General features: G+C 48.4%; 1 protein-coding gene across 1 annotated transcript; it reads left to right on the top strand.

Moving 5' to 3' along the window:
* Positions 1-371: 371 nt before the first annotated feature.
* Positions 372-11,465, top strand: CD40 (CD40 molecule, TNF receptor superfamily member 5). Its single transcript, XM_006839332.1, has 9 exons — positions 372-422; positions 3,789-3,867; positions 4,170-4,295; positions 4,542-4,688; positions 5,003-5,096; positions 8,094-8,155; positions 10,472-10,558; positions 10,667-10,695; positions 11,298-11,465. The coding sequence occupies exons 1-9, from the start codon at positions 372-374 to the stop codon at positions 11,463-11,465; spliced, it is 843 nt and encodes a 280-aa protein (XP_006839395.1).
* Positions 11,466-11,786: the final 321 nt, after the last annotated feature.

Genomic DNA, 11,786 nt, shown 5'->3' with positions numbered 1-11,786 from the left:
TAGCGGCGCTTTCGGTTCTGCCGGGATTCCCGGAGGCGCTTGCAGAGAACCATGAGGGTCCGCAGCACCAATGGGGATCTCACTCTCGGGTCAAGGAGGAAGGACTCTCTCTTGGAGGCCCCCAAGAGCGTCCCTAAACTTCTGGCGAAATGAAAACCTCTGGGAATGTCCTGGGGAAATCCGTGTGTGTGTGTGTGTGTGTGTGTGTGTGTGTGTGTGTGTGTCGGGGCTCCGCCCTCCCAGCTAGACTGGCCGCGGTTGGTTCCAGAAGACCCCCGCCCCTTTCCTGGGCGGGAGCAGGAATGGGGTGGGGTTGCTACTTGGGGCAACGCGCGGCGCCCACTACTCCAGCAGTCCTGGTGTGTCCAGCCATGGTTCGCTTGCCTTTGCGGTGTCTGGTCTGGGGCTGCTTGTTGACCGCTGTGAGTTGCGTTTCTACCCCGGCCCTATAGGGAAATTTGGGATTTAAGAGCGGGGAATTGGAAGGGAAGGGCTGCCCGGCCTCGGAGAAGGGAGCTTTCTGGCTGATTTGTCGGGGGACAGGAAGGCGGAAGCTGAGCATATTACCTCGGGTTTTGTCTGAATGGAGTGGGCTGCCTCTCTCCTCCCTGGCTAGGGTCCCAGTGGTACAGGGAGGGCACTGCTGGTACAATGTGCCTAAACGGCGGGGACAGGGTTGGTTTAGAGAACCTCAGGTTATTGATCCGAGAGCCCGAGGCAGAACTTGCCTCGGAGGCCAGCTACACGGACTGGTGTGGAGTGTCCGAGCGCGGGAAATGAGGCCAGCACAGGAAAGGGGCGGGTCTGGCCGCTTCCAGCCACTTTCCTGCCTCTGTCCCCTGTGGGCAAATGTTAATCTTTGGGAGTCGTTTATCTTCTCGGGGCTGCTTTCTTGCTGGGCATCTTGTGGACCAGGGAGTGGGGACAGAGCACTGAGTACTTCTTTGAGACTAACTCCCAGTCCGTCCCAATCCTGGGTGATCTTGAAAGAATACTCAGGGCCATGTCCCTGCGTGCTGCATTCAGGATGGCGTAGACTGCCCCGAGATGGGCCATAAGCAGTTCATGGGACCCGAGAAAGAGTTAGAAGAGTAGCAGGGGGTTTCTCCAGGCACCCAGAAGGGCGCAGAGTCAACCAAGCTTGTCTCCGGGATTTTCAGAGGTTGGCGCTTGACTCACTTTTTGCTTGCATGTATTTTTGTAGTTCCTCATTCTGGAGGCTGGGAATCCCCCAAGTACCTGGCCCTTTCATCCTGCTTCTCTGCAGCATCTCCCAATTTAGTTGTGTGTGTATTCTGGCTTGAGGTCTACGGAACGACCCATGATGTGGGAGGGCTGACAGCAAGGGGACAGTTAGAGGCGAAGCTACCCAGTCTGGAGCTTTCATTTTCATTCTTAAGTAATAGTTCTTAGGGATGAGTCAGGAGTGGAGCTGGAGAGTGGAAGAGGACCCTGTAGGGAGGGTGGTGGGGTGCAGGGTGGTCATCATAAGCCCCAGTTTGTCTCCAGATAGAGGCTTTGTCTAGACAACAGCATTAATAGCAGGGAATCTGGTGTGGCGCTGTGGGTTTATGTGCTGGACTGCAAAGTCAGTTTGAACTACAAGGTCCATGGTTCAGGCACACCAGCCGCTCCTCAGAAACCCTATACAGGGTCGTTATGGGTTGGAATCGACTCAGTGGCGCTTAACAACAGCAATTCATAGAAGGTTTCTTGTGTGGCAGTCTTTGAACATGCTTTGAACAATGCTTTACATACATTCTGGCTCTGATTCATCCCAACTGCCCCATTATACAGATGAAGAAATTGAGGCCCAGAAAGGGGAAAGTACCTTGCCCAAGGTCTCATAGCCGGGTAATACTGGAACCTGGATGTGAATCCACATTGGTCTGATTCTTGCGTCTGCCTCTCAGATAGGGAGTATCTCCAAGTGGGGGCTAGGACTAAGGAGCTTTTGGAGAGAAGTTGTGTTTGTCGTATGTTTAATGATGGCTCAGGGATTGTGAGGGGAAGGTCAAAGAAATTGCTGGCGGAATATTCACTGACTGGTTCATTGGGATGCAGAAGGAGGCGGCAGCAACCTTTTTTTTTTTTTTTTTTCAACTTCCTTCTCCATTTGGGGTAAGATGCACTTCTGTAAGTGATTTGCTCAGATACCCAGGCTAAATGAAAGCCACTGATTGGGCCAGCTCCTGGACAGCTAGCCTATTAGCCACTCAAACAGAGATCGCATTTGCATAATTAAGAACAGCCACTTACTGAGCACCTAGGGCAGGGGTGGGGAATGTCCGGCCCAGCCATATAAGGCCCTGCCAACGTAACCACAGTTCCAGCCATCACATTATATAGCAGGCTAATTTTTAAGTTGATAATTTTATATGGCCTGCGAATGATGTTATAAATATCTAAATGGCCCTTGGTAGAAAAAAGCATCCCCACCCCTGACTTAGGGTATCCCTGGATGGCGTAAATGGTTAACTGCTTGACTACTATCTGAAAGGTTGGTGATTCCTAAGAAGAAAGGCCTGGTGATCTGCTCCTGAAAGTTCACCACCTTGAAAACACTATGGGATGCAGTTGTGCAACATGCAGGTTGCCATACATTTGAATCGACTCATTGGCAGCTGGTTTGGTTTGGGTGATAGTTCTAGGCACTGTGCCAAGCCTTATATATAGGTTCTTTATAATCTTCACAGCTCAGCCTGCGAAGCAGGTATTATTAATACTTCCATTTTACCAGTGAGAAAAAGCAAAATAACAGTAAAGTGGTACAGAGTTGGGATTGAAACCTAAAACTTTCTGACTCCCAACCTTGTGTGCTTTTTTCACCAGCTGTTTCTAAAGTAAAGTGTGGAGTGATTATAGGGAGTACATGAATATAAGACAAAACAATTCAGATTCACTTTACAGTTTTTTTTTAACTCCTCTCATTTCTTCCAGAAGGAAGTCTCTGGAGCTAGACTAGATGCCTCTCTAGTTCTTGCTAATCCCCTCAGCCAGTGAAGCAATTGCCTGGGGTTTACCTGCATTGTTTTGTTTCTGTGGAATTTATTTTTTAGGGTTGCCTTTGATTTATGAGATGTGACATTGGTTCTCCCTCATGGCAGTGATGTAAGGTTTACTTTAATAATGAATGTATTTAAGCTAACAAGAAGTAAATAATAACATTGGTGGCACCTGGACATAGTAAAAACTGTACAAATGAGACCCAGGTTGATGGAGAGAGGGACACTGAAATCTGAATTCTCATTCGGATTCTGTTGCTGTGTGACTCTGGGCAAGTGCTCCAACTTCCCTGGTCTTCAATCTACCATCTGTGAAATGAGAGAGTTGAACTTTAGCCTTTCCGCTCCACAAGCCTTGGAGAGGATGGAGAGGGGGTTGGGAAAGAGGGACAGAAGAATAGGAGGAAGAGGCCAGGGACTAAATACAGCTCCATCCAGGACTGGGAGCAGTTGAAGTCAGTCAGCCTTGGGATCTCAGGGGTGGTGTGATAACCCCCCAGGTCTTTGAGAAGAGGAAAAATCCAGGAGTCAAGCCAAAAGGAGGATCCGTCTAGTTTTGAGAATATTGTGAGATTCTTGTTCCACGGCTTTATAAAATAACAGAGTGATTCCCTGGATGCTTCTAGAATCACAACCATGGGCAGTTTAGTAATATGAAGGCACCTCTTCTGCTTTGGAGTTTTGCTTGGGTTCCAGACTGTCCTGGCCACCTTTCATGTTCCTGCTTTGAGGCTATACAGTTGAGATTTCCAGATTTCTCATGTTCCCCAATTCTGTTTCTAGGTCCACCCAGAGCCTCCCACTCCATGCAAAGAAGGACAATACCAAACAAACAATCTCTGTTGTGATTTGTGTCCACCAGGTGAGATCCCAACACTCACACATCTTAGTAGCAGGCGAAAACCCATGTCTGAAGTCATCTCCTGGAATTTCCCTCCCTTGCCCAGCTATTAGAATGTTCTGGGTTTTCTACCACCCGGTAGATCTCTTCCTACCCAAGACTAGGTTCCTATCTCTTCCGTCTCCCGCCTCCAGTCTGTGGAGATTAGAAGGGTCCAAGACTTTCCTCTTTGTCCCCTTGTCCCCAAAGTCTGGCCTGATCCCTTGTGAGCAGTGTCTGACTTGGAGTTGGTCAGAGCTGCCTCATTTCCTGATATTTTCCAGGAAGGAAACTGTTGAACGACTGCACTGAAGACAACAGTACAGAATGCTCTCCTTGTGGTAAAGAAGAATTCCTGAGCGCCCCGAACAGTGACAGGCGCTGCCACCAGCATAAATACTGTGACCGCAGTACGTGGGCTGCTGGTGGTGGTTGGGATGGTACTTGTTAGCAGTATTGATATTCCAGTTCATTCCTGATGATGCAACCATTCTGTGTTTAATAGCCAGGGTACTGGCAGGGTACAGGGTACTGGCATTTAAAGAATTTGATTATCACCTCTACTTGGAAGAAGGTCTGAGAACAAGAGAGCAGGCAACAGGGCTTCCAGCATGGCCCACAAGGGGTTCCCATCCTTCCTGTGCATCTGTGCTCAGACCTAGGGCTCCAGGTGCAGAGGGAGGGCACCTCAGAGACAGACACCACCTGCATCTGCAAAGAAGGCTGGCATTGCACCAGCGCAGCCTGCGAGAGCTGTGTCCCACACAGCGTCTGCCCCCCTGGCTTTGGGGTCAAGAAGAATGGTAAGTGGCCTCTCTGGACACTGACTTTGGAGGCAGGAGGGGATCTCAGACCCATAGATGAGGGGTTGGGCAGTGGACACTCAGCCCCAGAGATGGTTGGAATGGAGACTCCAACCTAGATTTGTATCTCAGGAAATAGAAGCTCTTCCCTCCCTTGGGAGGGCAGTGGGAGAAGCCCTTGTGGGGGCTGCAGCGGAAGGGGAAGCACTGTGTCCACGACAGAAGCTCGCCCCTCCCCACCTGTCTACTTGCTCCCTTGAGAACGGGGTGGGTGGTCTACTATGACAACTATGCCCACCCTTACCCACTCCCAGCTACAGGCATTTCGGACACCGTCTGCAAACCCTGTTCAGTCGGCTTCTTTTCCAATGTGTCATCTGCTTTTGAAAAATGCCACCCGTGGACAAGGTATGAGGACCATTCCCTTCTGTTCCCTGCCCCAAGAGGGACTTAGGTCCATCTTCCACACGACCAAGTTCGGTCCTTCAACCTCCTGTTCCCCCATGTCAACACATACTTGTAGAACACCTTTAGAGGGACTTCAGGGCCAAGCCCCAGCATTTGTCTAGCCTGCTCGCTCAGTGTAACAGACGCTAGTGGTTTCTCCCATCTTTGTGGAGTCTCAGGGGGCAGCATGATCTCTCTGTTTCTCGTCTCCTCCTCTTCTGCTCCTTCTAAGCCTTCCTCTTCCTTCCTGCTCCTTAACTGGGGTTTCTAGGACCTTGTTCTGGGCTCTCCTTTCTAGTTGCATTGCCCGCCTTCCCTGGGGCATCTCATTCACATCCGTGGCATCAGCTACCATCTTCCTCTGATGGTTTCCATCAAGATCGTTCCAGGATTCTCTCCTAGATCCAGCCTCACAGCCAATTACCAGTACTGCTCTCCATCTGGATGACCAGATACCTCTAGTTCTGAATGCCCAGAAGAGCTCACTGCTCTCTCCCCTTACCCCGTGCCTTATGTGAGTGAAGGCACGTACCCAACAGACCTCCCTTTCTTACCTCCAACCCTCAACCATCACCCCGTCCTCTCCACTGGCCTTCTAAATGCTTTGGGAATCAGCCTCCTCACTGACCTTGAGTCTCCCCTTTCGCTGGGTCTCCATCCTGTTGCCAAAGTGAGCTTTTCAAAGCTCAGTTCAGTTTACAACACTCCCCTGTTCAAAATGCTGGATGATTCTCACTGCCTTCAGGGTGAGACCCAAATTCCCTAGCATGGCATCTGAGGGCCGGCAGGACGTGGTCCCCACATGACGTTGCCACATGCTGCTTGCAGCTCTCTGAAAATTCAGCTCTTTCTCTCACTCACGGTCCCCTGCCAGGAATACTCTGTGCCACTCCCTCAGTAATTTTTTTACATTTAAATTTTAGAAAAAATGGTTAAAACATGCACGTGGGACAGAAGGCACAAAAGGACCTACAGTGACGTCTCATCCCTGCCCCTTAGCCACAAAATTCCCTCACTTTATGCAATCTCTGTTACCAGTGCCTTGAGTGTCCTTCCACAGAGTCTGTGTACACACACACACACACACACGTTCGCCCTCTTTTTATTTTTGACATAAACAGTAATGTATCACCTATACCTGTTTACTATTTACCTTTGTCCAGGCCTGTCTGTCTTTCACAGCAGAAATGTATTCTTTCACAATTTAGGAGTCGTATTCAGAATGCCTGCTCTACGGGAAGACTTTCTCTCTGTCGGCTCCGAGGAAGGTCTTTGTTCCTTGGCTCTTGGCGATCTTCATGTGGTGGGGTATCTTTCTTCCCCCATTCCTGCTGACTTCTCTGTGTCTACTCTGTTAGTTTCTATCTCAAGAGAGATTGATTTAAAACATACTTTTTTAGTGTAGTGGTTATGAATCAGGCTGTGAACCGCAAGGTCAGCAATTTGAAACTACTAGATGTTCCGCAAAGAAAGAGGAGGCTTTCTGCTCCTGTAGAGATTTACAGCCTCGGAAACCCTGTACAGGGTCGCTATGAGCCACCACCTAGACACATATGCTATAATTATCATAACAAAGAAACCCATTCTCAGATAGAATTTTAACTATAGGTTAGGATTTACAACACCTATTTTCTGGGGGGAGGAGACACAATTCAATCCATCAAATCTTCTCCCCCCACACCAACTGATGCATTATCTCCTATGCCTGGAACACTATTTGATGCATACTAGGTGCTCAATAACTACTTCCTGATGGATGTTGACAGATGAATGGTGCAGGTGCTAGAGACTCAGAGGACTGGGTCCTAGTCTGACTACAGCTTGGTAAGTGTGTGATTCAGGGAACATGCCCTCCACTCTCTGAGCTCAGTGTCCTCATTTGGAAACTGGGAATAACCTTGGTTTCACAGGACTTGAGAAAGAGACACGCGCCAGTGTTTTGTAAGGTTAAGCCAGGTACTTGCACTGAGGCGTCTCTCTTTTCTCCCTTCTCAGTGGGTGTTTCTCTGAAAGTGCCCTTTGCTGTCCCTTCCTCCCCTCTCCTTCTGGTCCATCATTTCACCTCTGGACTCCTGTAATGACCTTCCGGCTGGCCCGTTGTCCTCTAATTTCTCCTCGTTGGAACTGTCTGGCCAGGAAAGCTTTAAAAACTTTTCTTGCCCTCCTTCTATCATCTGGTTGGATGCTGATAAGACTCATCAGCTGACCCCATTTGAAACCTCCATGCCTATCATCAGTGACCTGGTTCTAAGGATCCAATTCCCCATGGTTCCCTAAAACCATTCTGCATGTACCTGACATCTCTGGCACTGTGGTGTCCCTGTTGGGCACAGTCTACTACTTCACATCTTCAGGGCCCACTCAGATTTTCCTCCCCCGGGAAATCTTTCCGGAATACCCCTAAACCAGTGGTTCTCAACTAGAGGCAGTTTTGCTCTCCATGGGACAAGGTCTTGAGACATTTTCGTTACCATAACTTGGGAGGGAGGGCTCATGGGTAGAGGCCTGGAGTAGCTAAGATTTCTATAATGCCCAGAATAGCCCCCCACAGCACAGCAAAGAATGTCTTAGCCCAGAATGTTTGTAGTGCCAAGGTTGGGAAATGCTGCCTTACACTGAACTCATCATCTCTCCATTCTGGCTATTGTGGGTTTATCTCTTCTCTGAAAATGATTCTTATTTCACTTTTGCCAACATCACAAAGCTTAGCATTATTACAGACTCTCGTATTATACTCCTTCAAGAGTTCAGAAGCCTTTTCTCTCCACAGTTCTATAAGAGTCTGCTTCATCCCCATAGTAACCTACGTAGGATGCGACATCAAATACATGCTCCATGAACCCAGATTTGCAGAATGTTTGACTGTCTCCCTTTGGGGTTGAAAAGCTTGTGGCTAGAGAAACTTAATGTACCTTTCTCTGTGTGTGTGCACCTGCTCACATATGTCTTTGTATACAGCTGCAAGAGCAGAGACATGGCTGAACTGAAGCGGGGGACTAACATGAGTGATGCTGTCTGTGGTAAGTTCTGGCAAATGGGCATCTGCAGCAGGCTAGGAAGACAGGGAACTGAAGGGAAACTGAGGCTCAGAGTAACACTGAGCAGGAGAAAAGAGAGGGTGTAAGGTGGAAAGTGGAGGCAATTTGGGATTGTGGTGTCTCAATGTGGCACTGTGGGCTAATGTATCAGACTGTAAAGTCGTTTGAACTGCAAGGTCGGTGGTTCAAGCTCACCAGCTGCTCCTTGAAAACCCTACACAGGGTCACAATGGGTCGGAATCGACTCGAAGGCACGCAACAACAACAACAACAACTTTGCATGGGTCTGGGGGAGCCTTGGCAAGTTACTCCCTCTTCCTCAATCTCAGTTTCTTCATCAGTAAAATGGGATGTTAATAGTACGTTTGGAGTCCTGCTGCGGCGCTGTGGGTTAAAGCACTGGACTGCAAAGTCATTTGAACCACAAGGTTGGTGGTTCAAGCTCATCAGTTGCTTCTCAGAAACCCTATACAGGGTCGCTATGGGTCGCTATGATTGAACGACACTTCACAACAATAACAATAGTACCTTTGGGAGGCCTGGTGTGGCGCTGTGGGATAAAGCACTAGACTGCAAGGTCGGTTTGAACCACAAGGTCGGTAGTTCAAACTCACCAACCGCTCCTTAGAAACCCTGTACAATGTTGCTATGAGTCAAAACCGGCTCAACAGCACTTAACAACAACAATAGTACCTTTCCTAGTAAGTTCTTGTTAATGTCTTCATAAATGCTATTCTTCCCCCCACATTTTAAGTATCCTATAGGGTGACATGGTCCCCTCTGAGGGCTTGTGCTTTAGTTGCAGAATGAGGAGGTTGGTCAACAGCACAGTTGACAAATGCAAATAATGACAGGCATTAGGAAGGTCATGTTCATGAGTGAAAAAGGTCAAGAAGAAGTAAAACACGCCTTGATTTTATTTTTTCCCCCATAAAGTTTAATCCTTGGCATTTGCCTCAGACACAGTATTTAAAGGAATGCCAGAAATACAGTAGCTAAGACAAATAATACTTTAATATATTTTTAAAGTCATAATTAAAGTTTAAAAAACAAAACAAAACATCTCACTCCACGATGAGAAAAATATCAAGAATTTTAAATTACGGCTGTGCCGCACTTACTTCGTCATGATCCTGACCTTGGTTTCTATAAAACTTTATTTTAAAGCAGGCAGCTGGCCTGTGGGCTGTAGTTTGCTGATTTTTAAAAATAACACATTAAAACACTATTTATCCTGATTGCTGAGTTTTTGATGCCCATATAAATTTTGCACCAAGAAGAGCATGTCATTTATCTTACCCTGGGAGTCCTGGTGTGGGGTTGTAGGATAAGCACTGGACTGCTATCCACAAGGTCAGTTCAAACCCTGCAGTCGCTCTTGGAAACCCTATACAGGGTTGCTATGAGTCAGAACTGACTTGATGGCACACCAGAACAACAACGCTCCCTCCCCTTCCTTCTCAGTCTTCCTTTCATCTCCCCACTTAAAATGGGGACTTAGGCATAAGGAATGATTGACTTTCCCTTCTCTTCTTCTAAAGGAGCCCTAGTGGAATTATGGGTTACTCATTGGGCTGCTAACTGTAAGGTCAGCAGTTCTAATCCACCAGCCACACCGTGGGAGAAAGGGGAGGCTTTCTGTTCCCATAAAAACGGACAGCCTCAGAAACCCTACAGAGGGTCACTGTGAGTCAGAACCGACTCTGTGGTAGTGGGTTTGTTCTCTTCTTCTACAATAAACACAGTGGTGCCGGACCTCAGCACTGGGCAGACATTAGAGAGGGTTTGAAGGTATGGTGAATAGGTGGCAACAGCTACCACAACTCCAGTCTAGCCTATGCTTGCCAGATCTTCCAAATTTATAAAACCATCCCACTCTCCAGAGTTTTCATGTTGTTGTGCCATTGAGTCGGTTCTGACCCCTAGCAACACTGTATAGAGTTTCCAAGGAGCGGCTGGTGAGCTTGAATCATTGACTTTGTGTTTCTAATGACTTTGTAGACTTTGTAGCGCATTCGCCCACAGTGCCACACCAGGACTCCATAGATTTTTCATGTAGATTCCTCCAATTTAAAAATGTCAAATACATTTTAAAAAATTGCATTGGTCACATTAAAGACATCCGTTGCTACAGTTCACCATGTGCCACCTGTTTGAATATAATATATATTGATATAAACTTGTTTGACTATAATATATATTGATAGAGTGATATAAATGAGCTCAGACAATGTTGCTGCATGAGGGTGGGGAGTGAGCGTGGGTGGGGAGTCACGGCTGAAGTCTTGATTTCTCCAGGTCCCGGGTCTCGGACAAGAGCCTTGGTGGCAATCCCGGTAACCGTGGGGATCCTGCTTGCTGTCCTCTTTGTATCTGCCCTTATCAGTGAGTCTTTGGGGGGAGGTGATGGAAAAGGAAGGAGAAGGCATAAAATAGAATCCACTAACTGTTCCCTGGCCTTGCCAATCCCCACACCATTTTTTTCTCTTCTAGATAAGGTGGTCAAGAAGCCAAAGAATAAGGTAGGTCCTGTCGTTTAGGCAAACTAGAAAAACTGATTTATTGTCACCTGTGGTGCTGTAGGATCAGCACTGGACTGCAAACCACCAGGTCCAGGTCGGCAGTTTAAACCCCCAGCTGCTTCTCGGAAACCCCATACAGGGCCGCTATGAGTCGGAGTGGACTCGATGGCACTTAACAACAACAATATACAGCAATACACCTGGTTTAGGGTCTGTCACTGTGGCTGAGGAACAGCAGAACTCGCTCTTCTTACCCCACCCCTGGACCCTTGCCTCTACTCCTGGCCACTCCCTCTGTCCAGCTGTTGTCGTGTCCAGAGCCCTCCTTCCCACAGAGTAGCCCCTGACCCCAGGTGCAAAGGCTGACATTTGCTGATCTCTGTTCCTCACCCCCTCTCCCATTAAACACAGAGGGAGCCTTGGGACTTCCCACTCTGGAAGCTTCTTGTTACCCTCACTGTGGCCAGCAGGGGGCAGGAGACACCCAAAGAATCAGCCCTGACCCTGAGTGTTCGGAAAAAGAAAGGCGTTTGGGGAGGGGCCTCAGAGACGGAGGCTACCCCTGCTGCCGGGGAGGTAACCTCACTCTTTGGTTCCCCAAGGCTACCCTAGGTGAAGACAAAAGGAAGGTTCCTGTGGAGACAGTTTTTCTGGATGACATTCCTGGCACCAACCCAGTTGCTCCAGTACAGGAAACATTACACGGGTGCCAGCCGGTTACTCAGGAGGATGGCAAAGAGAGCCGCATCTCTGTGCAGGAGAGACTGTGAGGCTGTGGGTGCCCAGGAGAGGCAGCCTGGGCATTGGACATCTGGCCAGAGAATTCAGAGCTGCCGTCCACACCATGAGGGCAGGAGCTGATGGCGCTGAAGCCCCTCTATCTGTGCTCTGAGGTTCGAATCAAGGGAAAGAGTTCACCTTGGAGGACTCCTCACTCCAGCCCTGGAGCCCCACCTACCTCTCAACTTGCTTTCAAAGATGGAGGCAAAACACTTTTGGGGCAATATAGTAATAGCCACTAAACTCTCCTGCCCACCAGGGGTGCATTATAGTGGTTTCCATGTGCCCAGGGAGATGCATGCAAACGACCA

This window comes from Chrysochloris asiatica, unplaced genomic scaffold (assembly GCF_000296735.1).
Source record: "Chrysochloris asiatica unplaced genomic scaffold, ChrAsi1.0 scaffold00023, whole genome shotgun sequence".
Taxonomy (NCBI): Eukaryota; Metazoa; Chordata; class Mammalia; order Afrosoricida; family Chrysochloridae; genus Chrysochloris; species Chrysochloris asiatica.
This window is presented reverse-complemented; position numbering and strand designations above follow the sequence as displayed.